The 25417-nt window shown below is 37.6% G+C and overlaps 1 protein-coding gene across 7 annotated transcripts in view; it reads right to left on the bottom strand.

Annotated features, from left to right (window-relative positions):
- Lrp1b (LDL receptor related protein 1B) overlaps window positions 1–25417 on the bottom strand; it is a 1777797-nt gene that overhangs the window by 737275 nt on the left and 1015105 nt on the right. For all 7 annotated transcript variants that reach the window (XR_009056008.1, XM_057755646.1, XM_057755649.1 and 4 more), the window contains exons 13-15: window positions 11443–11662; window positions 8818–9007; window positions 978–1100 (exon numbers count right to left, since the gene is read on the bottom strand). Coding sequence is in view for 6 of the 7 variants with exons in the window: in XM_057755646.1 (XP_057611629.1) it covers window positions 978–1100; window positions 8818–9007; window positions 11443–11662 (533 nt within the window). In the remaining variant the exon portion in view is untranslated. The remainder of the gene's footprint in view (window positions 1–977; window positions 1101–8817; window positions 9008–11442; window positions 11663–25417) is intronic.

The raw sequence follows: 25417 nt of genomic DNA, 5'->3' as shown, positions 1-25417 counted from the left end.
TGTGATCCAAGACTGAAAAATCGAAGTACAGTATAGGGAGAATTTAGCTCCAAAATGAAATGCTCTTAGCTCTGACTTTTGGATGCCCAGAATCCCTCCCTCATCAATCTGAAATGAAACATCAATCCTGAGACTTGGCTTTGCAGGTTCATTGGATAAACACTTTACCTACCCTCGATTTTCAGTTTGCAGAGTACCGATTCTAAGCCTTCTCAATCTCTGTGGGTATCAGTCAATTCCTTATTATAATACTGTCATTTTTCTGCATATATATGCACATGCATACATACAAAAAAATAAATACATACATAAATCCTATTGTATTCCTTTCTCTGGAGAGCCTCGAGCCACAGTTTGAAATTTAAATCCTTGCAGAAATTTTAATTTAGCTCTCAATACATGCATATTATTGTTGTTGTTACTGTGCTTAGGGTATACAATTTGAAATATAAAAAAGAACCTTCAAGATTCACTCTGGGATAATAAGAACAGTATAGTGAAGGATATGACAAACCTAATAAAAGTATCTTTACTACAAACCAATCAATTCAGTTAATTCACTGCTCAGAAGCCTCTTTTCGACATTATTCGTTGTTCTTCACCTCCAAATACAGATATCTGAGCAGCCAAGTCATTTAAAAATCATTTCAGTACTAACCTGTGCACCAACAATGTGTTGCCAGCTACAGCTGCTGACTACGGAGCTTAGCATAACATGAAGGATTTGCTCCAAAGGCACAGACTTATGCAAACTGTCTACTGGCCTGTACAGTAGGGCTAGATGCAAGGCATCACATTGACATTGTCATTATTCCATGCATGCTAGAAATTGAGTCAGCTAATACAGACTAAGATTAACCTGAGCCGTTATACAGATCTGTCTTTCCAGTTGTGATTTCAGTTCTTTTGATGTTAGATAGTTCTGATCGTCACAAAAAGCCATATGTACAATGAGTGTCAGAGAAAAGGGAGCTTACATGTGCAGGTTGTACCATTTTCATCCAAAAGCTGATTATCAGCACAAGCACACACACGGCCTGCTGGGATAGCCAGGCAGAGGGTGCCGCAGCCCCCATTGTTTATGCGGCACATATTGTCACCTGCAGAGAAGAAAGGACATCATCAGAGAGCCTTAATTTCAACAAAGCTGAAGGCTAAGCAACTTCTAAAATGTGATTTCTTTTAAATGCTATGCAACGCAAGCTGCCTTTTAACTCTCTGTTCTTGTATTTTATTTTATTTTTTGTCTACCACCCAACTGCTAGAATTGCAGTTTTGTAGTATTCCATTTAGATTTCAAGATACTTTCTTTCTCTGAGACATACATGGGCATATTATGTACATGATATGTTATTTATAGTGCACCTTTGTGGATATAGCCAAATTCCTCCTGAATAGAAATTGCTTTCAGAAGCACTTGAAAATATATATTGCTTTGGTAGGTAAGAGGAATATGCAAGCTGGCTGAGGAAAGACTGTGCCAGGTAATCATTTTCTAGGTACCGGGAGTAAGGGGGAAGGTAATCTTTGATTTGCAATGGACAGCTCACCAGATTATGCCCATAGCAGTGAACATGAGTGTTAGGAAAGAAGAGCATGTCTCTGCGAATGTAGAAATAAAGCACCACTGAACAAGCAAGTGTGTGTGGCAATGACTTGCTCTCCAGTGGGATGAGTACACTGGCGTGTCACTGTGCTGAGGACCCCAAGAAGCATGGGATATTGGGAAAATTCACAGAACTGAAGACTTAGGGAACAGAGAGACTGGTGGACGACAGGAGAGGATATTTATAAAGGGATTCATACATATATGTGAGGACCCACGTTGAATCGTAATCAATACCAAAGATGTATTTGAAGAGCTAGGAGATGAGATTTTTACTAAAACAAAGTAACTTTAGATAGTCACACATTTGACATCATTTATTCTTCCAAGTTAGACAGACAATTGAGAAAATGTGTTAACTTAGGTGTCATGGCTTTTGCTTCTAGATGTAACTCTCACGAGACTGAGGTAAGAGGGCTGCTGGGAGTTCTAGGAAAGTCTGGGTAAGAGAACAAGTCCAAGGAGAGCAGTGGCTAAAGAGTGACAGTCCCGAAAGAAAGATGGAAACAGACAGACAGACAGAGATGGGAGAGGGAGAGAAAGGTGAGAGGTTGCTTGGCTTTGCGTTTATCTTTACAGAGAGAACTATAAAACTCCAGACGCACTTTGCGTTTATCTTTACAGAGAGAACTATAAAACTCCAGAAGCACTTTGGTAGCACAATTATCAGGTCATCTTAGAGCACATTTCAATTTTCATTGTTATCAATAAATTAAAAAAAGTGTTATTTTAGAAGGAAAACACTAAATGAGGAGCCTTTATTTACTTAGACCATAAATAAAAAAGAGTTAAGATTAAACTGATTGCTTTTATGCAAGTGCAGTACTACAAACTGAAGCCACAGTCGTGCTGAATTCTATAAATTCCTACATATCATCTTGTACATCTCAAATCAGAAGAAATAATCTAGAGTTTATTATCAATAGTTTTCATTTTCTGAAAAGTACATTTAATTCATTATGAACATGAAAATACAAAACATGTTCCAAAGCTGAGGCAAATAATGCAAGCAATCTTCTCAATTTCTAAACTCAAATGATAATGAAAATTATCTCAGATTTTTTTTCTACTAGAGAATGTAAAAATGTTTTATGCAGCTTCCAGATACCAATATATATACTCCATGGTTGTGGAGTAAATGCTTTAGAGGACACTCAGGTACCCTTCCTTTTTAAAAAATATGTGAAGCATTGAATTGCATATTCAAATTTTACCAGCATCCAGATTTTGGAATAATTTCACGGTATTTGGGGGAATATATAACTGAAACAGTAAGAAATAAGAAACTGTTGACTATAATGCATCAGGTTACATAATGTTTTTAAGATATATACTAAATATATAACTCAATAGAATGGCATTTATTTCCATTGAATAAAAAATTTCCCTATTCTGAAATAAATCAGCATTATTTGAAGTTTAAAATATATTCTCCTTATTGGAATACAACATTCTGAAGGGGAAGAATTAGTCTTTGTACTACCTTAATAGAAATTCCAAAGTTAAATTATTATTTAACATAAATAATTCCACATATCTTATTGAAAAGTCTAGAATTTTTTATATTTTAGAGACTATATTTTTCAATTTCATTTTAAGAATATATTCACATCAAAACTAATGTGATATTGTTTTTAGAAGTTACATAATTTATAAATATTTTATAGAATTATCTGCAAAACATTAATGACTATTTTTCAAACTCAATGTCAAAAACAATCTATAAATTTCATGGGATTGGTGAGTAATGACTAGTGAGAAATGGTCACAGTACATAATGTCCGTACTTTGTCCATCTCATAGCTGGTTAACTCATATTTACATTCAATTTAATCAAGTTATAGTTACAATAGCATTTTAATTTGATTTTAAATCAGTTTCAGGAAGAATTACTCAATATCTAAGTATCCAAATAATGTTTTGTATATATAAAAATGAGAAATGATTAATCAATATTAAAAATATTTTGTATAATAATGTCTTTATCATTACTAATAAAAATTTAAGATTGTGTATTTACTCAATACTTTTATTTAACTAACTTGCATAAGTTAAAATAAAATTCAATCAAAAAAAAAAAAAAGAAAGAAAAACAACTTACCAAAACTACAACAAACATACTTCTGGAGTAACTTACTTTGGAAGCAATATATATATGTGTGTGTGTGTGTGTGTGTGTGTGTGTGTGTGTGTGTGCGTGTGTGTGTGTGTATGTATATATATATTCAAATATGAAATACAACTGCATTAATAACAGTTTGAGCTGTGAAGTCCAAGGGAGTTTCTTTGAAGCTCCAAATTTTGTCTTTTCCTTCCATTCATAATTCTTCCAGAATTAGAAGTACCATGAATTGTGTGAGTCACAGAGTTTTTGGTAGATGAACGAATGAAACTCTTAGTTAGCCATGTGAATGATAGAGTAACTATTTTTAGTGTACATTCAAGGTGTGAGCACAGAGATTGATGTGGGTACACGTGCAAGCGTAGAGACAGATGCAGGAACAGGCATAAGTTTAAAGACAGAAATGTAGGCTTGGTAAAGAGATAAATATAAAAACATGTATGAATGCATGGGATGCAGATAGAGAATCAAGGTATTCATAGATGCTGCAGTTACAGTATCAGTTAAAAATCTGGTGAGTATATATACAGGTGTTAGTGCATGGAATGATGTTGATAAAGATGTGAATCCATAGATGATACAGATGTGCAGGTATAAAATCATTTTATCATGATGAAAGGCCTTCGTGTTCTCATTTTAATTTAGTTATACAACTGTGTTCAATAAATATACTATTTATTTAGGGAAGAAAACTTAAAGGTATATTACAACCTCCACCAAACAATAATTAAGACACACGATAAATAAAAAATTTGAAAACTCTGTATTAATGCCTCCATGTTATAGAACTTAGTAATGTAATTGCTGATGAATGTTTATTTCTACCAGGTGGCAGAATATGTTTCCAGTACAAAGCATTCTGTCTGCTTTATGATACTCTGGGTCTTTTTTTTAATAATTGAAAACATAATTCTTGCCTTCTACAAACTTCCAGGACTGTTTAGTTTTCAGTGTTCTATCATATATGAATTTGCAAGTACCTGTACCACATATGAAAAAAGTCCCAAATTTGGATTTTGTTTTTTTATGTAGTGGGGTGTTATTCTAGTTCATTAGGTAGGAGATAATCTGGACATTGTGTTTATTCCAAATGCCAGATAAGAACCAACTGACTGAGAACCTGGTGTCAGATTTATCCTGCATTTAATATTTGATCATTTCAGAAACGGTGATTATACAGTTGGTCTGAATAAAGGATAAAATAATCTATATTTTCATTCCCTTCAAGAATTATATCTTCATTATATCATGCTTATAAATATAAAATATAAGCTTTATTTGGGGCTACATTGTAGTTCGGTGTCTGTGTACTGTGTAATGAGACAAAGGTAAAAAGAAAAACAAAGTATAAGAGTCTAGAAAATATTTCTGAATAATTTCCATGATAATAATCCCCAAATGGGGGAACTTGGGGAGAGATAAATGTGATTATGGCCTTATTACAAACCTCAGACTAACTAAATAAATGTTTACACACATCAGGTAAACACTGATATGTCTCAAATACTGAAGATGGGACTTCAGCTCTCTGACTCCTAAACTCTACATAGGGAGTCAAGTAGAGCTTCATATTAAAACAGTGTGAATAAAAAAAATTGCTGTTGATATAACTACAGTAAAAACAGTGTTCCATTCAAACTTAATAGTATACATCATAATTCCAGCACTTTCTGGGTATAGGTAGAGACACTAAGAGTTCAGCGTCAACCTGATCTTACAGAGCGAATTGAAGGCCAATCTGGGTTACAGGAGAGCCTATCTCAACATAAACAACTACAACAATCAAACAAATAAAATAACAACAACCTCTTAAAAAGTACGAAATCAAACACATGTACCAGGCAGGTGTAATGATTCATGTTTTAATCACAGTCTTAGGCTGGAGGATGTCAAGTTCAGAAATAGCCCAGCTACATAGTGAAAAAAAAAAAAACAAACAAACAATAGAAGGCAGGGATATGAATCAGAGGCTAAAGTATTGGTTGCATAAAACAAGTATAAAAATCTGATTTTGAATCCTCAGAAATCACATAAGAAAAAACAGTCCTGTTGGATTGTTATTGCAGCACTAAGGGAAATGCACAGAGGCACGAGGATCCTGGGGCCTTTTCGAGTAACCTACCTAGGAATTGGAACTGGAGCTCAATACAAGATAATCACAAAGTCTCAGTGAGAGACTCTTATCTCAAAACATAAAGTAGAGAACAAAGGGCAAATATTTCCAGACATTTACCACTAGTCTCCACTGTCAAGGATCAATGAGCACACATGCACACATACATATCACAATACACACACACACACACACACTCAGTAATTCTGCTATATTTTTATTTATTTATATCTACATATTATATATAAATGATGAATTATACAGTTCACACACAATTACATGTATCACAATCTTCAGCTTATATTCTTAGATCACTAAAAAAAAGGGAGGGAAGACGAGACAGCAAGAGAGCCAGGAACAGATGGTGATACACGGGATGAGAGATATATAACATTTTTTCAATGGAAGAACAAATGGAAGTGCCTATTCTTAAGCGAGGGTTGTCTGCTCAGTTCCTGCATTTCACCCTTTAGATAAAGGCTCACAGGGGTCTGAAGAGATTGATCAGCAGGTAAAACCATAACCTGCTTTTGCAGAAAAGTCAGATTTGATACCTAGCACCCACAGGACAGCTGACAATCGCCTGGGGCTCAAGTCCCAGGAGAGTTAATACACTCTTCTGGTCTGCTCAGGCCCCAAGTGTGAAAATAGTGTACAAACATCTGCTCAGGAAAAACATTCATACATATAAAATAAAATAATTTTTAGAATCCTAATCAAAGGATACCAAGTATATTCACTATGTATCTTAAAAATTTAATATCTTATGTCCAAAAGATGAAAAGAGAAGACAATTGGAAGAAATTTATACCACTGTAGAATGAGATGCCTATATCTAAAACTCTTAATTCTTTTAATTTTGTAATTGTCTTGATCAATACAATTAAAGATCGAAAACAACATACATCTTCCTGTAGATTATCTACAATCAATGAGTATTGACTTAAGTCCTAAAGGTACTAACTAGGAATTCTTTTTATACTGCACTGTTTCAAAGATTAGTATAGTTGTAGACAATCATTAGATGCAAGATGATTAGGTAGAAAACTAAAACTAATTGACTGATCCACCTAAGTAAATGAAAACAGTCTATTAGATGGACTGAACATCCTTTCTAAGGAAAACACTGGAATCATTTCTAACTGGCATTCACGACAAGCTTAGTCATTATGATCTCTTTAATTACAAGGGAAAAGAACTTTTATAAAATCAATTCTTTCTTCAACGATAGCACTTATTAATTACTATCGTTGAAGAAAGAATTATAAAAGCTGTTCTTTTATAAAAACTAAAAGCATTTTCCAAAAGGCAGATATACTGTTCTGTTTGAGTCACACAGTTAGTTGCACATCACTTTGAAAAATTCTTACTTTGAATATTTAAGGTGCATTTATAAAAAGGAAATTTTAAAATGATTGTCTTTCCTGTGCGGTTATACAAAAAAAAGTTGTGAATTGTCTCACATGTATCAGGTCTTGTGAAATTTATTTTATTATAATAAATAATTATTTGATCCTCACAGAAATTTGGTGAAGGATATATTTGTGATCTCCACTTAATATTTCATGATTCCAAAGTTTGAAAAAAATCAAAGGTCATGGTTTAAGCCCAAGTCCATTTTATAGTGATGAAATATTTTTCCATCACGTTTTGAATTTAATAACTAACTTTTTAAAAGAACGAGAGGATAGAAGTCTATGAGGACTGTAACGACGACTTCCAGCTAAATGGACTTGAGAAATGACATTTAGGTTGGGAGGTTCTAAAGCAAAGGAAAAGGCTTAGTGGTAGACCTCCTGCCTCGCAAGAACAAAGGCCAGTGTCCAGTCCTGAGGAGAAGGGGAAGAACAGAGAGGAGGAAGCGAAACAATAGGGAGGGAGAAATAAGCCAGGCAAAGGAAAAGTGTGTGGCCAGAGTTGTGAGATTGGTATGAATGTGATGAAGAAATTGCCCTCTCCAGTAATTTTCTCTATAATTCATTTCTTGTTCAGATTCTAGTCCAGATAATGTCAATTTTGTTCGATTAAAAGATAATTTAATCAATAATTAGCAATTATTATTTACCATTCTTTGGACTTGATTTTCCTGTAGATAGAGAACTTTTAACAAAAAAAAAAGAAAGGTCATGCTTAGGGATGAGATGGTCTGTTTACGATAACTACTTTAACGCAAACACCTTTCAAAGTCTTATTACTACCAAAATTCCAACTGACAAGATATGTATCAGAAAATTAAGGATGTGATTTATTCATTCTAAATGCATTGCAATGCATGGTCACTAAATATTTATAAGGATATCTACATTATAAAGGAATAGCAACTGTTTAAAAATCATAAAACATCTACCACATCGTTTACTAAGTTGTTTTCAGTGCTTAATATCCAAGCTATGAGTCATGGTGATTGTTGTGGCATAATAAATATTAATAGCGCATGAGCATAAAATGTAAAAATACTATCTGAATTTAATGAGATGTGGCTGCTGGGGTTGGTAGTTCCACTTTATCTGTTACACGTTCTTTAACTAGCTTTGGAGCCTAACCAGACAATGTGAAGCAGGCATGTCCATAAAGCCTGTAGGTGCAGTTCATCTCTTTATTTCAATTATTCAGGTCCTCCTTTTAGTGCAAGAAAGATTTTTTTCTCTGCTCACCAAACCATTTATTTGATGACTTTTTTTTTTTAATGAGGAAGAGCATTTTTTCTAAAACATGATATGAAAAAAAGAACTGTTTGGGAAAATCTTAATTTCTCTTAAGCAAAATTGCTAAAGTTCCTCAATCAGGTTATTTGAAAACAAGAAATACATTTTTATGGAAACAAGCTCTAAGATTTAAATGACTTTACAGTCACTGGGTAGTATCTATTATAAAACCAACAACATTGTCAAAGTAGAACTTTTTGTAACAATGGTGAAGGATTATGACGTGAAATGTTCTGAAAAAAATTTTTTTTATATATATATATATATATACCTTGTTGTTTTCGTGGATCATAAATCTGAAGCCCAAACAGGGGTGCTCTTTCGTGTCTCAGCAATATCACCTCATTGGTCGTCAAATCAAGTTGAAAAATGGAACCATTCATGTAATCTGTCCAGAACACATAATTCCCATGATGTGACAATCCAAAAGGATGGTTCAACTCTTTCCCACTGTAAACAATCTGTAAAATATTAAATAAGCATAAATATGCTGCAAAAAATCAAGACTACCTTTACAAGCATAGCTATTTAAGTAAATAATAGACATAAATACATACCAGAGAACATTCTAATTATAGTGTTAACTCATTTTATATGTACATTTACAAAAGAGATTTTTACAATGTGAGTTTTTTTTTGTTGTTGCTGTTGTTGTTGTTTTAGTGTTTGCCATGCTCTTTGAAGAAGATGGTCAATTCTTCATCTGTTTAAATTTCGCTCATAAATGCCACTGTCAGGATGGTCAAAATTCCTAACGTTATAATGGCTTAACATTTACTCCCTTCTGTGTGGTATTTACTATTCCCCTGGATGGATGTTAATGTGAAGAATTACTGTGTAGATACATACATATAAACACACATATACATACAAACTCACACTCTTGCACACACACTTGTGTTGTTGATCCAATGATCAATTGAAATGAAATGTTTAAATGGATATGTGCAAATTGGGCCAATAAAAATTTTAAAAATCTAAGAAACAACAAGAAGAGGGAAAGATTTTAATTCTACATAGATATAACTTGCTAACGAGGCTAAATTTTGATTGTGTTTTTGTATTGTTATTTAATTCCTTTCTTATGCTGAAGTTGAGGAATCAGGAGAATAGTCAACTCAATTTGCATATGGAGATGACAGACAGGGGATACACTAGAACCCCAACATGGCATCCCTTCTTACCTTCCAGTACTCATGAAATCATACTATGTTGCATTATAAAAGCAAAATTTTCTTTCAATCAATATTCAAAATATAAGGAATATATATATTGAATTTATGCTCCTTTTTGTTTTTGTTGTTATTTTGGTTGGTTTGTTATTTTGTTTTGTTTCTTTTTTCTTATTTTGAGACAGGATTCCTCTGTGTAAGAGTCATGACTATCCTGGAATTCGAGTTTTAGACCAGGCTAGCCTCAAACTCAAAGAGATCTGCCAGTCTCTGCCTCCTAAGTGATGGGATTAAAGGTGTGTGTCACAACTGCCTGGCTATTGTACCCTTTTTAATTGAGTCCTCCATTTAAATTATGATATACTAAAAGAATAAGATATATCGGAGCCTGAAACATAATGGGGAACCTCGTTAGCCAATCATCTTTAAGAGGTGGGTCTTAGTTAAGGCGTGCTTTCGCTGAGACCCAGGATAAAATCTGTGCACCTCCAGGTGTTTCTTCTTTCTGTGCTTTTTCCCGTGGGTGCTGTGCTTGGATTTTTCGTTTCCTGTTTTGTAAGTTTTCCCCTTATAACAAGTAAAAATATAATTGTTTTATCATCAGCTAGCCTGGTTGTTTCAACAGATGACCATGAAACTATACACGTTATATATACCCTTTGACAATATTAGTATATATAATATATATATATATTTATATATGTGTTATAGTGTGTATAGCATAAATATTAATATCTTAAAAACACACTATATATAACATATATGGTTATATATATTGTAACATATTACGCTTATATATAATATATGCTAGACTCTTCAAAGGAAGCAGAGATATTTAGTTAGTAGATATGAATTACATGACATCATTGTACAGGCTAATAAAATTTATTTATCTGGGGAAATAGTTGAACATAATCTGAGATAACCAACAACTGAACTGATTACAGTATTATTTATTTTTCTAAAAGAATTCTTAATGAGTAGAATCAACCCACCAATCTAGATATGAATCCTGAATATGTCCAGGATTCACTAAAGGACACATTTTGGAAATGTCTTTTTCTTATTTTTTTCTTCACCTTTTACCTCAAAGTTGAAGTCATTCCATGAGGCGCTAGGTTGTTAATGATGGAAGATTAAGAGCAAGGTGATGATTTTGTCAATTAGGGCTTTGTCTTCCCCTCAACTACACAATTTCCAGCAGTGCCCCAAAATGCCAGGACATTTTGCAACGATCTCAGCAAAGTAAACTAGAGCAAGTTCGCATTTATTTGCACCAATCGCCTTGGAATTCAGCCCATGTGTCGACGCATCTCAGGTCCAGCATCGCAAAGTTCTTTACTCAAATGAATGCAGCCTAATTACTCTGTATAAATTTCAGCCGCAAATATTGATCATATTCAAATGGAGGGGTTGTTTGGTCACACAAAATCCATCCATAATGTAGAAAGGCTGCTTTGTAAAAACAGCTCTGCTACCAGGAGGGCTTCTTTTAAAAATCCCAAAAATCCTGGCATACCGCAGTGAGCTGGGCCTGGCCTCCAGGAGGCCAGTGCCAGCTGCACAGCATAATGCTCAGTTCCTTCAGCCACCCCATGGAGACCGTTGGCAGCCACCTCAGAGGGATAAAAATAAACTTGAAAGTATTTTTAACACAACACAACAAGGCTCTGTGGAAGAAGAAGCCGGCAGGTTAAAAAAAAAAATCAGCTCTTGTCTTTTACCTTTCGGTGAGTTCCATTCAAAAATACTTTCTCAATATGATCATAGTAGGCATCACACCAATATAATGTGTTGGTCTGAAAGTCCAGCGTTAAGCCATTTGGCCACAGCATCTTTGAAGTCACAAAAATCTGCCGATTGAAGCCATCCATCCAAGCCTTCTCAATCCTTCCCACGCTGTCTTCTATTTTATCTTCCTCCCAGTCTGTCCAATACATCCAACTAGGGCATGAGAAACAAGAGTGCGTTCTGTTATCTCCAGTAGTCACTCTGTAGAGAGCACTGCTCAAGTCTGGTACTTCCATATGTCAATGGCTTGCTGACAGGTTCTAAACACGTATCTAAACATCTAAACACTTATCTTTCTGAACCAGCGCTCATCTCTGAAGCCAGGAAAGTCAAGGCCATCAAACAGAGCATTTAGCATCACCCCAGAAAACTTTCTTCTGTCAGGTACCATCCCCCCAAAGATCACAGCAAAACCTTCCACCAGTCGCTGAGGCTTGTCTAAAACATTAAGCAAAATAGTGGTGAGTTCGAAACGTCTATTTTCTGTATACCATGATTTTTTTTATGCAGTTTTACCTTTAAATGTTGCTCCACACAATACATAATGGGCTCGGTGATTAGAAGGCAGGCAGCTGACATGAGAACTCACAGTACGGTTAATGATCTCCTCCAGACTGTATTTAATTCATCAGAATTAGAGGGTTTCTCAGATAGGCAACTAGATTGCCTTTGTTCGAAAGGTCATAGTCATACTGGCTTTATTTGGCCAGATCCTATTTGTCTTCCTGATGCAAATTACCTATGCTTTATTGATGCTCATTATTGCCCCAAATCCACAAAAGATGATTTAGCCACACAGAAGTTTAATAGCAGCAGGTTGACTGACCTTGAGATTTCAAGTTTTTAATTTCTAGCTCAAACAAAACACCTCCTTTGAAAAACTGAATCTTTTGTGTGAGTCGTAACAGCGGGAGAGTGAGCCTGGAGCTAACGTTCCAGCTTCCTCAGGAATAAGGTTAAACCACACAATGTATGTTGTTCTAGGGTCATGTGAAAGTTCCTTGCTATTAATTAAAGTGAGGTTTCATTTTGGCATGCCAGACACAGCTCCCTAAAGACCTAATGCTTATTTAAGCTGGGGGCCATAAGAATGTGTTCTGATGTCTTTTCCTCCCTTGTGTGGTCCTTGGGGGAATTTCTGACATAATTTGGGTAAATTCTATATCCCAACTAAGCATATTACAAGTGTTCAAATTGGCTAATAAGTGCACATTGAGGATATATCCTCCGTTATTTTATATCAATTAAGCTTTTTTTCCAATCATCTTAACAGTTGACAATTATTTTGATTGCCGGTTGAGCTGAATGGAGCATTATTCTGATGGATGTCAGTGTGCCTTGTGCTATCCTGCATTCCCTACAAGGGCTTTAATCATTGTGACAATTTAGGAACTCACAAAAGAGAAACTATATTTTCTCTAATTCCATGATCAGGCACAAATGTTTCCTTTCATTTATATAAATCAGCGTGCATAAAATACATGATATTTCATCTTTAATGACACTTTCTAAAATCATAATATTCACTTGATTAAAGCAATTTTATTCTTATTACTAAATTACACATTTTTGAAACTGGAACAATCTTCCCCTCAGCATTTCCTGTTGATCATGACATATACATTTTACTCCGTAGCTCACTGTCCTGATTCACCGATATAAATGTGTTCTTATGAATGGATATGCATTCATGCACACACACAACCCAGGCTTGTGATAACTTGAAATTCTAATAAGGACGTTTACTGTTTTGCTGTTCTGTAAGGATTGCATGAAGCCTCAAGTCAGTGCAGCCCTGAGTGAAGGTGGATTGTTGGTAAGGGTACAAACTTGAAAAGGATTAAGGCTTTGGACCCACAGGAAATTGGCAAAGCTTTTTCCCATATGGCTCAAAATTGGCAAAGCCATCTTCTCTGGCCAATTACGACTGTTTACAGACAATTGATCAGTGTGTTTAAAAACTAGCCAACTGCTGCTCCTTCATCTCCATGTTTACAGCCAGAGATTTGTACCTACAAAGACCTCCTACAGGGACTAGATCAGCAATTCACCTATGAGGTAGGTTATACAAACACTGAGGTGCCCTGTTCCTGTAGATGTGGTGGCATCAGAGCCTATAGTCTGCCCGCTCCCAGATTTTTTTGTGTCTGTCATTCCTCATTCTCTCATCATCCAGTAAATTTTCCTTATCTGAGACACATGGGTCAAGACGCTGCTCAAATGAAGAATTGCTGTGAACTGAGCCAGTACCTTAATTTCTAAATAAAAAAAAATCAGAAAAAATGTTTTTATTTTACATTTCTACTTTTGAGGCCTGTACGCACGCACGCACACTCACTCACTCACTCACTCACTCACTCACTCACTCACACACACACACACATAAATCTAGATTCCACATATGCGAGATGATGTAGTGCTTATCTTTTTGAGTTTATATTATTTTTCATTAACATGATCATCCATACATTTTTCTAGAAGTAATTTTTTAATAGGTGATGTTGGTCTGGAAGAGGCCATGTATTTCTGAGATTTTTGTGTTAGAGTACTAAGGGCAGAGGCTTGCCCAGTGGAAGTGTTCTACAGGTCTGAGGAGAAAGACTTCCCAATGGAGGTGTTGCAGGTATGAGGGGAAAGGTATCCTGGCAGTCAAGGGCAAAGGAATGTTACAAAGTCACACTGCACAACAAACCTCACACAAGAGATTTATTGGAAGAGACACAATGAGGAGGCTGCCTCTGCTCAGGGAGAAGCATCGGAAACTGACCAGGAGGCAAGGTTTATATAGAGTTTATTAGTGGTCAGAGTTTTTCAAAGTGGGGATTTCTAGAATAGGGATTGCTGGAATTTCAAATCAAGCCCAGGGAATAGTGGAATTTTAATCTCAGGGATTGGTGGGTTTTGCTAGGTTTTTAAACCCAGAACTGGTAGTAGAATTTTTACCCTACATTTCCCAGTGTTTCTTATTCACAACAGCACAGGGTTGGGAAAGGGAGTGACATTGTCCTTATACTAGTTACTGCTGAAGGAGGCATTGGCGTCCTTGAGGCAGACTTGACATTCACAGTCAGGGCATAGCTGGAGTCATATCAGCCAAGGGTTGACAATCTTTTAATATTATTAAAGAAATCTAGATAAGAAGTTTATTAGGCAGGGTGCTATAGTAGGATTAAGAAAAGTAGGATGGGGGTTAACAAAGGCAGCACCCATCACTTCTCTGCCTTTTGGTTAAGATCAAGTGAAGTAAGGCAACACGCAATTCTATATTAAACTGTCAATGATTCAATAGCCAGAAACATTGCACTGTTCCTTACATCTTTTGGAGAACTGTCTGGAATTGTCAGAACTTATCTTTTTTACTATATCCAACTAGTTGACATAAAAACAACACTCCTCCCTGAGGAATTGACAGAGACCATCTCTCTCTGTTGTCCACAAATCAAATCCTCACTGAATTTGTAAAATTATGAAGCCAGTGAGTCTATTTGGCTCTGGAGGGTGAGGGTGCTCTGAGCCACCCAATAGAGGTCCTGGATAAACTCAGAAGAAAACTGATAATGTGTAGTTAGGGATGTAGTCAGCTCTGCTCTTCCAGCGGCAACACTAGGAGTAATTCCCAGGGCTACAGGAAAAGATACGATCTGAACCACTTTTTGTTGGGCCTTGCCCCTGTAAGCCCTGTGAAGAGATCCAGCTAGCATTTCTCCCTGGGTATCACTCCTAATTTTAGAAAAAGAGAACACCACGCCTAAGTCCCGGACCACCCAATTCATAGGCAGTGATAAACTTTAGTGCCTCAGAGGTCGAAGGTGTTATAAATATTGGGGCGCTGGGTGGTAGGGTTCACAGTCAAGGTTTTATTACAGTCTAAGGATCTAGTGTGCCCATAAAGTATGTGTTTGAGGAGATAAAGCAGCCTGTGGTATTGAAGAGAGACAGTGGGAGAGACAAGGGGTGGTAGCGGTTTGGGGCTCATAGGAGTTAATGAGGAGTGACGTGAGAGAGTCTAGTAGACAAATGGGTGGGACTTCAAACGGTAGTTGTGAGTTTAGCACAGGAGAGACACACAGCCAGAATTCTCCAAAATGCCCAGAGTATTGTTTGATAGCTGATATGCAGAGGTTACGGTTTGAAACAAGAGATATGAATGTAGGAAAGGTGCTCTTAGGGAGGAAGGAATTCTGAGGAGTGTTGAATAATTTCTTCTGCCTAGTTTATACCTAAACACTGAGAAATTGGGCAAATACCCTTTGTATTTTTTATTATGCTGAATGGACAGCTGTGATAGATGCTATAGTAAAGATTACCTGTGGCTCCCAAACCCCTTCCTGAATATGCATCATGTCTACTACAGGACCAAAGAAGGGCAGCCTCTATAAGTCTCTGGACCAATGTATAAGTAATCTCTATTTTGTATGGTGGGATATTTGTGTACTGTGTGAAATGTACTGCTGTGATTGGTGTGACTAAAAAACTAAAGAACCATTAGCTAGGCAGGAGGTATAGCCAGGACTTCAGGGCAGAAAGAGACCTCTGGGATGAAGAAGGAAGAGTCCCCAGCCAGATGAAAAGAAAGCTGCATGAGCATCATGGAGAAATGAGGTAAAGAGCCAATCAACAGAATTCAGATTAAAATTAATGGGTTAATTTAAGCTATAAGAGCTAGTGGGAGAAGCCTAAGCCAAGGTCAAGCTTAATTCATAATAATAAATCTCTGTGTTACTTTTTTTGTGAGCTGGTGGCCCAAATAATAATTTGCCTACAAGTATGATCATGGAAAAAGCAGAAGGGAGCAGGTGTTGTAGAAATCAATATAGGTGTTATAGGGACAAGTATCTCCTTTGAAAACCTGCTGATGAATAATCTCCAGATTCCTTGCCCCCTAGGGTGGTCTGCCAGACTTGCTAACTATAAGTTTTTTGAGCCCCAAATCTCCATAAATAAACCCTGTCACTGATGGGAGTGAAGAGGAGAAATTAGAAAGAAAGGCCATGGTCCAATAGAGTCATGTTTGAGTCTTTGCAGATCTGCAAGAGCTCATTATTCTGAGGCTGGAGGCAATCTTCTGAAATCTAAGGGAGCAAGGTCCTATTGCCACTGAAATGTGGAAGGAAAGCTTATCTTGAGACAATGGTATAAAAGGTTTGAGATGAAAATGATAAATCCAGTGAGAAAAACCCTTGAGGTTAGTGGTGATTGAAGTAGTAAGAATGATCCCAAAGAGGTCTGTCCATTGAGGAGATAAAGGAAGAAGATTGTGAACAGTAACAGAAAGGAGGATAAAGTTCCAGATGTTGATAGAAGAGGAAAAAGTGTCAAGATGGAGCTAGAGCAGATAGTTGTGGGTGAAGTTCCAAAGGAGAGCACAATGGTAACAAAACAAAGGGGTAAGAAGGTGATCAGGAAGTGATTGCAGCTGAGACATGAGGCCAGGATGAAGAATTAGCCATCCATATATGAGCTTGAAGGGGCCATGAGGAAAGGTTTCTTTGGGAAGGCTCTTAGTTGCAGACAAACAAACCTCTTGGGAAGGTTTGATAAGAATATTTTTGAGAGAGTACTGGTTAATTGGACCTTGCCTGAGAACTTGGGGCAATGGGAGATAAGAAAAAACCATATGAGAGTTTTAGATAAAGTTTGAAAGATTTGATAAGTAAACTCAGGGCCATTATCTGATTTGAGAGACTTTGGAACTCCAACGAGTGGATGATTTCCCTAAACAAAGAGACCAGAGACTGTCTGTGATCTTTTGTTAGGGTTGGGAAAACTTCTTCCCATGCTGAAAATGTGTCTACCAGAACCTAAAAGATACTTAAAATGTCTAACAGTGAGTGTGTGGGTAAAGTCAAGTTGCCATTCTGACCCAAGGAAGGATCCCGTCTTGAAAAGCAGAGCTTCACTGCCCAATAGTGGAACTAGAAGTTTGACAATTTTTACAGAAAGCAGTGATAGCTTTTAGAAAAGATAGAGCCTCAAAGGTGGGCAGAAATAGGTTTCAATGACGTGAGCCCAAGCCCTCCTACTAGATGGAAAGCCTTGGCTCAGATAGAATATAATTTGTCAAGAATCTAGGGATGATAGATGGCGCCTGTGGAGTGAGTATGTCCTGCGATGTGTGAGAAGGGTGATGGCCTACCCAAGAGTGGCAGCTGTAACTGCCTCATGGCCTAGGTTACTTCTCTTGGAGAAAATGGAATTGTCTGCTTGCTGAAATCTGAAGTCGATGATTCTAATGGCCCCTGGAAGATGAGAGCACTCTACTATATCCATAATTTGATTGGAAGTGGTTATGGACCCTGCTTTTGTTGTTAGAATTCTGTGCTCCCTCCAAATAAGTGCATGTGACAAGAAAATGTGAAAGCATAATTGTAGTTTGCATAAAAGTTTAAGGATTGTTTCTCTGCCTGTTGAAAAGCTCAAGAGCTATTAATTCAGTCTGTTCCTTCCTGCTTTGGTCCAGAAGGGTCCATTCTTCAAATACAGTAGTCTACTAAACAGTAATCATATCCTGTATTTCATAATCCTTTGTGTAGGAAGGAGCTACCATCTGTATACCAAGTATAGATGGCTTGAGGTAGTGTTCCCTCATGAATATGTATAGAATTGGGCAGTAGCTCTTCTACAGTACCAATGCAAAAAGTGTGATGGGCCATATCCTGGGACTGGTCAAGAAAGAAACTTTAAAATGTTAAGAGGTAAGCATGGCTAGAAGAAAAATACAGTGTTCTCTATCAATTCTATCTGAAGGGAGAGAACTCAGGAAGGGGGAAGTGATTGGAGACCCTTGTGTGTTAGAAGGTGGAACAGGTGATAAGAAGAGAAGACAGTAATAGATGATGTGAAGTTAACAGTGAATGACGGTGGCCAGCACATACAGACAAGATGCCCATTCTTGAACAGTAGGGTTGATAAGGACACAACAGGCATAGAGGAGGGTTCTATTTGGTGACCCAGGACCTTGAAGACACATGGCTCCTTCTCTGTGACACAGAGTGAGAAGTTAGTATGGAATATGTAAGCCAGGGTCTGGAGAAAAGACCTTGGTGCAAGGACTAGCCAATGGGTGCGAGGAGAGACTCATGTGAGGAGACAAGGGACACCTAATATAAGGGATTGGGGAGAGGAATGAAAGAGAGAATCTAAGAGGTTAAGACGCTAGCCAACCTGAGGAAGAATAAAATTATATTCTTGGTCATAGGGATTGAAAGAGACTAGATTAGATGTTTCTGATTTAGGGTAATGTCCTTGTTAGTTGAATTGAAATGCATTCCCAGATAAGTTGCCTGAGGAGTAGATAGCTCGAACTTAGAATGTGAGACCCTATATCACTAGCCAGAAAGAAAGTTTAGTAAGGTAGAGGTGTTGGTCTGATTAATTTGCACTGATGGATTACAAAGGGGGAAGACTGTCTATGTAATGTATTCACTTGGGTTTCAGAAGAGGAAAGAGGGAAAGTTAGGACCATGATCAGTCCACATAAATGTGGGCTGTCTCAGAGTCCCTTAGGCAGGACTGTAGAAGTAATTTGGGTATGGAGAAATTGGAGTATCTGGATCAGTCCAAGTAAAGATAAAAATTTGGGGAGGGGGCCTCGAGATTGATCAAAAGGAATGATATACAGAAGGTCCAGGACAGAAATATAAAAGATTCCTGAGGAGGGTGTTGTAGAATCTTATTTTAAGCTGTGTTACATTTGTTTATTATGTGGAACATTTGTTTAATGATGCAAAGGTATGTTGCATCCCTTTTTGTTTGCATTTTTTTAACTCTGTGGAGTTATGCTACTTGCATGTCTAAAACACCTGATAATCTAATAAAGAGCTGAATGGCCAAAACAAGGCAGGAAAAAGCAATGGCGGGGCTGACATGCCAAAAGTATAAATTGAAGGAGAAAAAGAGAGAGGGATCAAGGAACAAGAAAAGGAGGAGAGGATGACTGCTGGGACAAGCTACTCAGGCACACAACTAGACACAGAATAAGGAGGAAATAAAAGATATACAGAAATAGAGAAAGATAAAAGCTCAGAGGCAAAAAGTAGATAGATGGGACAATTTAAAGTTAAAAAAAGCTGGCAAGAAACAAGCCAAGCTAAGGCTGGGATTTATAAGAAAGAATCAGCCTCCCTATGTGATTTATTTGGGAGCTAGGTAGCAGGCACCCCAGAAAAGCAAAGAGCAAATATAACCAACAATATTTTGGCATACCAACATGGAGCCTGTGTGTTTCCACATAGGGCCTGAGAAAGCTGAAAAAAAATAATGAAAGACAAAGAAAAAAGCCACGGCTTCTTTAAGAGTTGCTGCTGTTCAGCCTTCAGGGAAGTGTTAAATAGAAATGACTAGCTAAGCAAAAACCTCTTGTGTCAATAAAGATACAGGCTTCCTACAGCTAGGAACATTGAATGCAATTCATGGTCATGCATCTTGAATTGTGCCTCAAGCTTCAGGCTAGGTTCTCACAAACTGAGAAGTAGGCAGGGCCAGGCAATAGAGCTGTGTACTGAGGACCCAGCTGTAGCTTAACAGTTTAAAGTTTGCTCACATGGTAAAAGGGGCTAAAAGATAAGCAGTAAAAGAGGTCAAGACAAAAGTCCTCTAAACGGGTTCCAGTATGTCTTACAATGCACATAGGTTTAAGAAAAAAAAAAGGTTATGGACAGTTATAGAAAGAATACATGACTTATAAATAAAGTCTTTAATGAGAGAAGTAAAATAATAGAAAAATAAAAAAGGCCAGTAACTATGGGAACTACACAGGTACTCTGGATCCTGTACAGTATCATGTTGATTTTGAATGTTGATTAACAAATGGCAGCTGCTGACAGACATGTGGTTGTAAACTGGACTGCTAAGTTAAACCACTCTATATACTTTAGGAATGACTTAACTTAAAAAAAAAATAGGGCAACAAAAATCTGTTGCTTTGGATAAGTATGCAGGGGAACATTTGTTAAATGATGCAAAGATGTGCTGCCTTCTTTTATGTTGCATTTATTTAACTCTGTGAAGCTGTGCTACTTTGCCTGTCTAAAACACCTGCTTTGCCTAACAAAGAGCTGAACATCCAACAGCAAGTCAGGAGAAAGCGTAGGTGAGGCGGGCAGAAAGAAAGAATAACTAGGAGAAAACGAGAGAAAAATGATCAAAGAATAAGAAAAGGAGAGAAAGACTTCATGGACCAACCACATAGCCACACAGCCAGATAAAGAATAAAAAGAAAAGAAAAGATATACAGAAAGAGAGAAAAGTAAAACCCCAATGACAAAAGGTAGATTGGCTAATTTAAAGTTAAGAGAAGCCTCCAAGAAACTAGCCAAGCTAAGGTCAGGCATTTATAAGACAGAATAAGCTTTCCTGTGTGAATGACTGGTGAATCTTGGGATAAGCAGATGGGGAGATCAAAGGAAATATAGGCTTCCATTTTGACTAGGAGGTAGGTCCCTTCCAAGCCAGGGGATGGGACAATTGGCACCACTAGGAAAGAGGGGATGAGAGACTACTCCTAAAGACACAGCTAAGAGATGTGGTTTGGTGAGCCTGGTAAGGCTGTCTCCATACTCTGACAAAAGAGGAATGAGAAGAGGAGGTAGTTCTCCAAAACTTCATCAGAACTGAAAAAGTGGCTCTAATGCCTAGAGGAAAGTTGCATTGCCCTGGTACTGTGGTGTCCTTGTTGGGGACGGCTGTGGTCAGGCCCAGCCCCCTTCCGTAAACCATGGCCAGACCTAGGAGGTTGACTAGAGGGTGATCTTGCTCTGATATTTCAAAGCTGTAAGTTACATGGGTGTAGTCAATACCCTAATGTACCTTTGAATTGATGGCATCTTGGACATGGTCGAGATAGTTTAAGTGGTGTCTGTTAGATTCACGTCTAGTGACCCTACTGTCCACCTTTGAAGCAGGGTTCCCAGGCTTTGGGAGGCCTAGTGTCTGAGCATTTGCTACATTCATCTCCTACTGTACACCTTGAAGGCCACTGCTAAGACTTTGGTCTGTATAGTCAGGGATATCTTCTCTAGATGTGTAAGTTTGGCCCTAATATCAGGGAAACCTGAGATAAGAAGTCAGTCATAGGACTTGTTTTCCATTTGGGGTATTGGGATTCAGATTGGTATATATTAAGAAGGACTTTGTTATGCAGTCCTAAAATTGAGGGTTTTATGTTTGTCCTGGATAACCTCTTCAAATTTTTTATAATATACCAATTTAAGGGTGGTCTTGCAGAGACTGGCCAAGAAGCATGCTATAATGTGATCTCCAGCAAGGATTCCCTCTGGGGTATTCAGGGTCCTGGTTGGGGACTGCTGCAGTTTCTATGGAGAGGTGACATTCTTTTGGTGGATTTCATCTACATGTGTCTTATCTGAGTTCCAGACTCACCTGAGCTCCTCAAGGAAAAGATTGTTCATGAGAATCATATAAATATCATGGACAATAAGGTTGTAAGGTTGAGTAAAACACTGGAATTCTTTAATAAAGGATGAGTTAGCAGTGTGGGATTATAATCTCCTTTATATGTAAAAAAGTTTGTTTAACGAGAAGGGGACATGTACCTTAATCAAGTTGAACACTCTGGCAATCTCCTTCAAATGGACAACCATGGCCTGTTTAGGCCAAGTAGGAAAAGGTTGGGGGGTTGCCATGGTGGAAAGGGAACTAGAATCAGGAGGACAAGGGACACCAGTGGTCTGAATGTAGGCACCCTCTTGCTGAGGAGGAAGAATGGGAAACTTGAGAGGCTGGAGAAGGAGAGGGGGATGGGGTTTGAGACCTGTGGCAGGGAAGCTCGTTAATTGGATCCAAAGTAATGGAGGAATCATATTATTCAGATTTTTTGGCTGGGAGTTGAGTGAGGGAACAGGAAGGACAGAGAAAGTGCTTGGAGCAGAGAACATAAGGAATCTCTTTCCATCTCCCTGTTTGCTTGCAATAGCTGTCAAGATCCTAAAAAATATTGAGATTGAGAGTGCTGTTCGGAAGCCATTTTGTTAATTATCTAGGGGGTATTGGAGCAGAATTTGATTGCAAAGTTGAACAGGCTTATGGCCCTTCAGGTTGGGTGCCAGATGAAGAGCCTCGAGTTCTTGTAACAGGCCTTCCAAGGGGGAATGAAATGGTACGGAAGACTCTCTTCCCACAGATGTGAAGGGGAGGGTAAGAAAAAAAAAGGTCAGTGCAGCCTGTAGTTGAAGGCATTCCCGGGCCTCAGAAGACTTAATGAGAACAAAGTTGTTCAATAGGTTATTACCAGACTCAACAGGGTATGGAATCAGGGCTCATAGCCTGATGAGGAGACTTGATTTCTGGCACCAGGGCTTTGGATGAATCCCTAAGGCTTGCCTACAAGCAATGAAAAACTGAGGTCAGAAATGGGGCCCCATCCACAGGAAAAGGGTGGGGAACAGGACTATGCAAAAAACAGAACTATGCCAAAGGGATTATGGGCAGCTCCAAATAGAAAAGAAGAGAAGAGGGAAGGGAATGATACAATAGCCTGATTTGGCTTAAGTAAATTGCAGGGTTACACCTCTAAGTATGGGAATTTGGGGTCAAGTTAAGAGGGCCAGTTATATCCCTGAAAGGTGATAACTGAAGGTATGTCAGCCTCTAAGAGTGCCAGAGGGTTGCCAGGCACTAAACAGTCACTTCTTTGGACACCAACTGAAGGGGGAACTTGCCAAGTTGCTACTGGGGGGTGCAATGCTGAGAAATTGAAATTGAGGAATAACTAAGCCTGAAGGTGAATTTTTGCAACTGCATCTGTAATGAGGGATAGGGTCCCAGTGTGATTCAGACACTGAGGGGGAGCATAGGCCCCAGGAGAGCTTAACCTAGTTAGCAACCAAGGTAATTGTTACTGGTCTGAGGGGAAAAGCTTCCCCAATGGAGATGTTATAGCTCTGAAGGGAAAGGTATCCTGCTAGGCAGAAGACAAGGAATGCCACAAAGTCATAATGAAAAGCAAACTTCCCATGAGATATTTACTGGGAGGGACACAGGAGAGTGGCTGCTTCTGCCCAAGCAAGAAACAGCAGAGAACAGAGCAAGAAGCAGGCTTTAAATAGAGTTTCTAGTGGAGCCGAGTTTTCTAGGGTGGCGATTTCTAAGGTGGGGAATTGGTGAAATTTCAAGCAAAGCCAAATGATAGTTGGTGAAACTTTGAGCTCAGGTATTGATGGGTGTTCAGGCACAGGATCTGGTGGACGTGGGGACTCAGAAACTGGTGGAAATTTGAGCTCAGGGATAGGTGATTATCGGTAGTTTTTTAACCCAGAAGTGAACACAGACCTTTTACCTTACAATTATCTACATGGTATAGCATCTACTTAAACATTTAAAATGCCTTATAATCAATAAAAATAATAATTCTTATATATACAAATGCAACAATATAAATTTTACAATAGTTTGTTTTTTTGTTTTTTTGTTTTTTTGTTTTTTTTACAATATAAAATAAGTAGGGAGAGAGATAAACAAAATAATTTAGGATTCTGGTTACTTGTCAGTGCTTTCAGTTCAGGCAGAGAAAAGGACTCTACCCTTACTTTAAAGGCCTGGTAATATGCAGTGTCTTTTTTACAGTCTGTTCCAAACCTATCTGCAGACAGGAATAAAGATAAGGACTTTCTTTGGTATCTTAGTGAGGTTCTAGGATATGTGTTATACATATTCTTTGTGTGATATTCAATACTGAATGTCTGCTAATTAAAATTATAACAATTAAGATATATACATCCCTTACATACAAAGGAGTGTCTGGAAGTACATAGCTTGGATTTGTTGAGAATAATTATGCTCACAAATTACAGTCTAATCAATGAATTCCTGAAATAAATAAGTCCTTAAAGTTGCTGCTGCCCTAAAAGTAAAAGTATTCATTTTCCCACTGAAGACTGAATTTGGCTTATTTAAACAGTGCCTACCTAATAGCTAATATATGTGGTCACACACAATAACTTCAGAGAACAGTGTATTATTCTGATCGTGGGAATTATTTACTCAACTGTGAACATACACCTCAGAGATGATGTTTTGAGTAGTCCAAACTAGAGAGCTATTGTTTGTATAGATGGTCCCATGTGGAATACTAGAAAGGACTAGGTTCACCTGTACCTGTTAGTGTAAGGGTCATTACCACTAGCTCTGTTCTTTCTGTAGCTCTATCCTGTTGTCTGGTTGCCACCTCTGGGCCTAATGCTTCAGTATCTCCTGCTGCCATGACCACCTCTGTCATTATTACTAAAACTAAGATCAAAAGGAGCTTCCAATATGGAAATATGACTTTTATGTAGAAACAATTAAAATTAATTTGTTCACTGAATGAGTTCAAACTCATTGCCTCACTGACAACACCTTTTGGTTTACATCTTCCTTCCCTACCTGTTCTTTCCCTTGTCCCGCTCTCTATTTTTCTCCTCTTTATTATTTGCAAAATGTAAATTAACATACATATTAAGGTTCATTGTACTATTTCAAACACTTTTTGTTGCTAATTCTCCCTGAAGTCCTCTCCAACGTTTTTCTCACCTTCCATGGTTTGATATTGTCCAACACAGTTTTTTTCTGTTTCATGTCCCCTGTGGCCTGGACCTACCTTTCATTATTGCCTCTTTTCTTTCTGTGGTGGGCTTCCTTCTAGTTCTCTAGCCTACTACCTCCACTTCTATGCATACATATATATAAACACAATCCAAGGGGACTCATGAGACAATAGGAAAACATTGCCATTCTGAATCTGAATCACCTTAATGTATTTTCCAGCATTTTCATTTTGGAAATTTTATAATTTCATTTTCTTACAGCTAAATAAAACTGCATTATGGATATATTCCATATTTATTATCCATTCATCTGTTAATGTGTATCTAGGCTGGTTTCCTTTCCTTACTGTTGTGAATAGAGCAGCAT

This window comes from Chionomys nivalis, chromosome 22 (genome assembly GCF_950005125.1).
Source record: "Chionomys nivalis chromosome 22, mChiNiv1.1, whole genome shotgun sequence".
NCBI lineage: Eukaryota > Metazoa > Chordata > Mammalia > Rodentia > Cricetidae > Chionomys > Chionomys nivalis.
The sequence above is the reverse complement of the archived record's forward strand: the minus strand, read 5'-3'. Positions and strand labels throughout refer to the sequence as shown.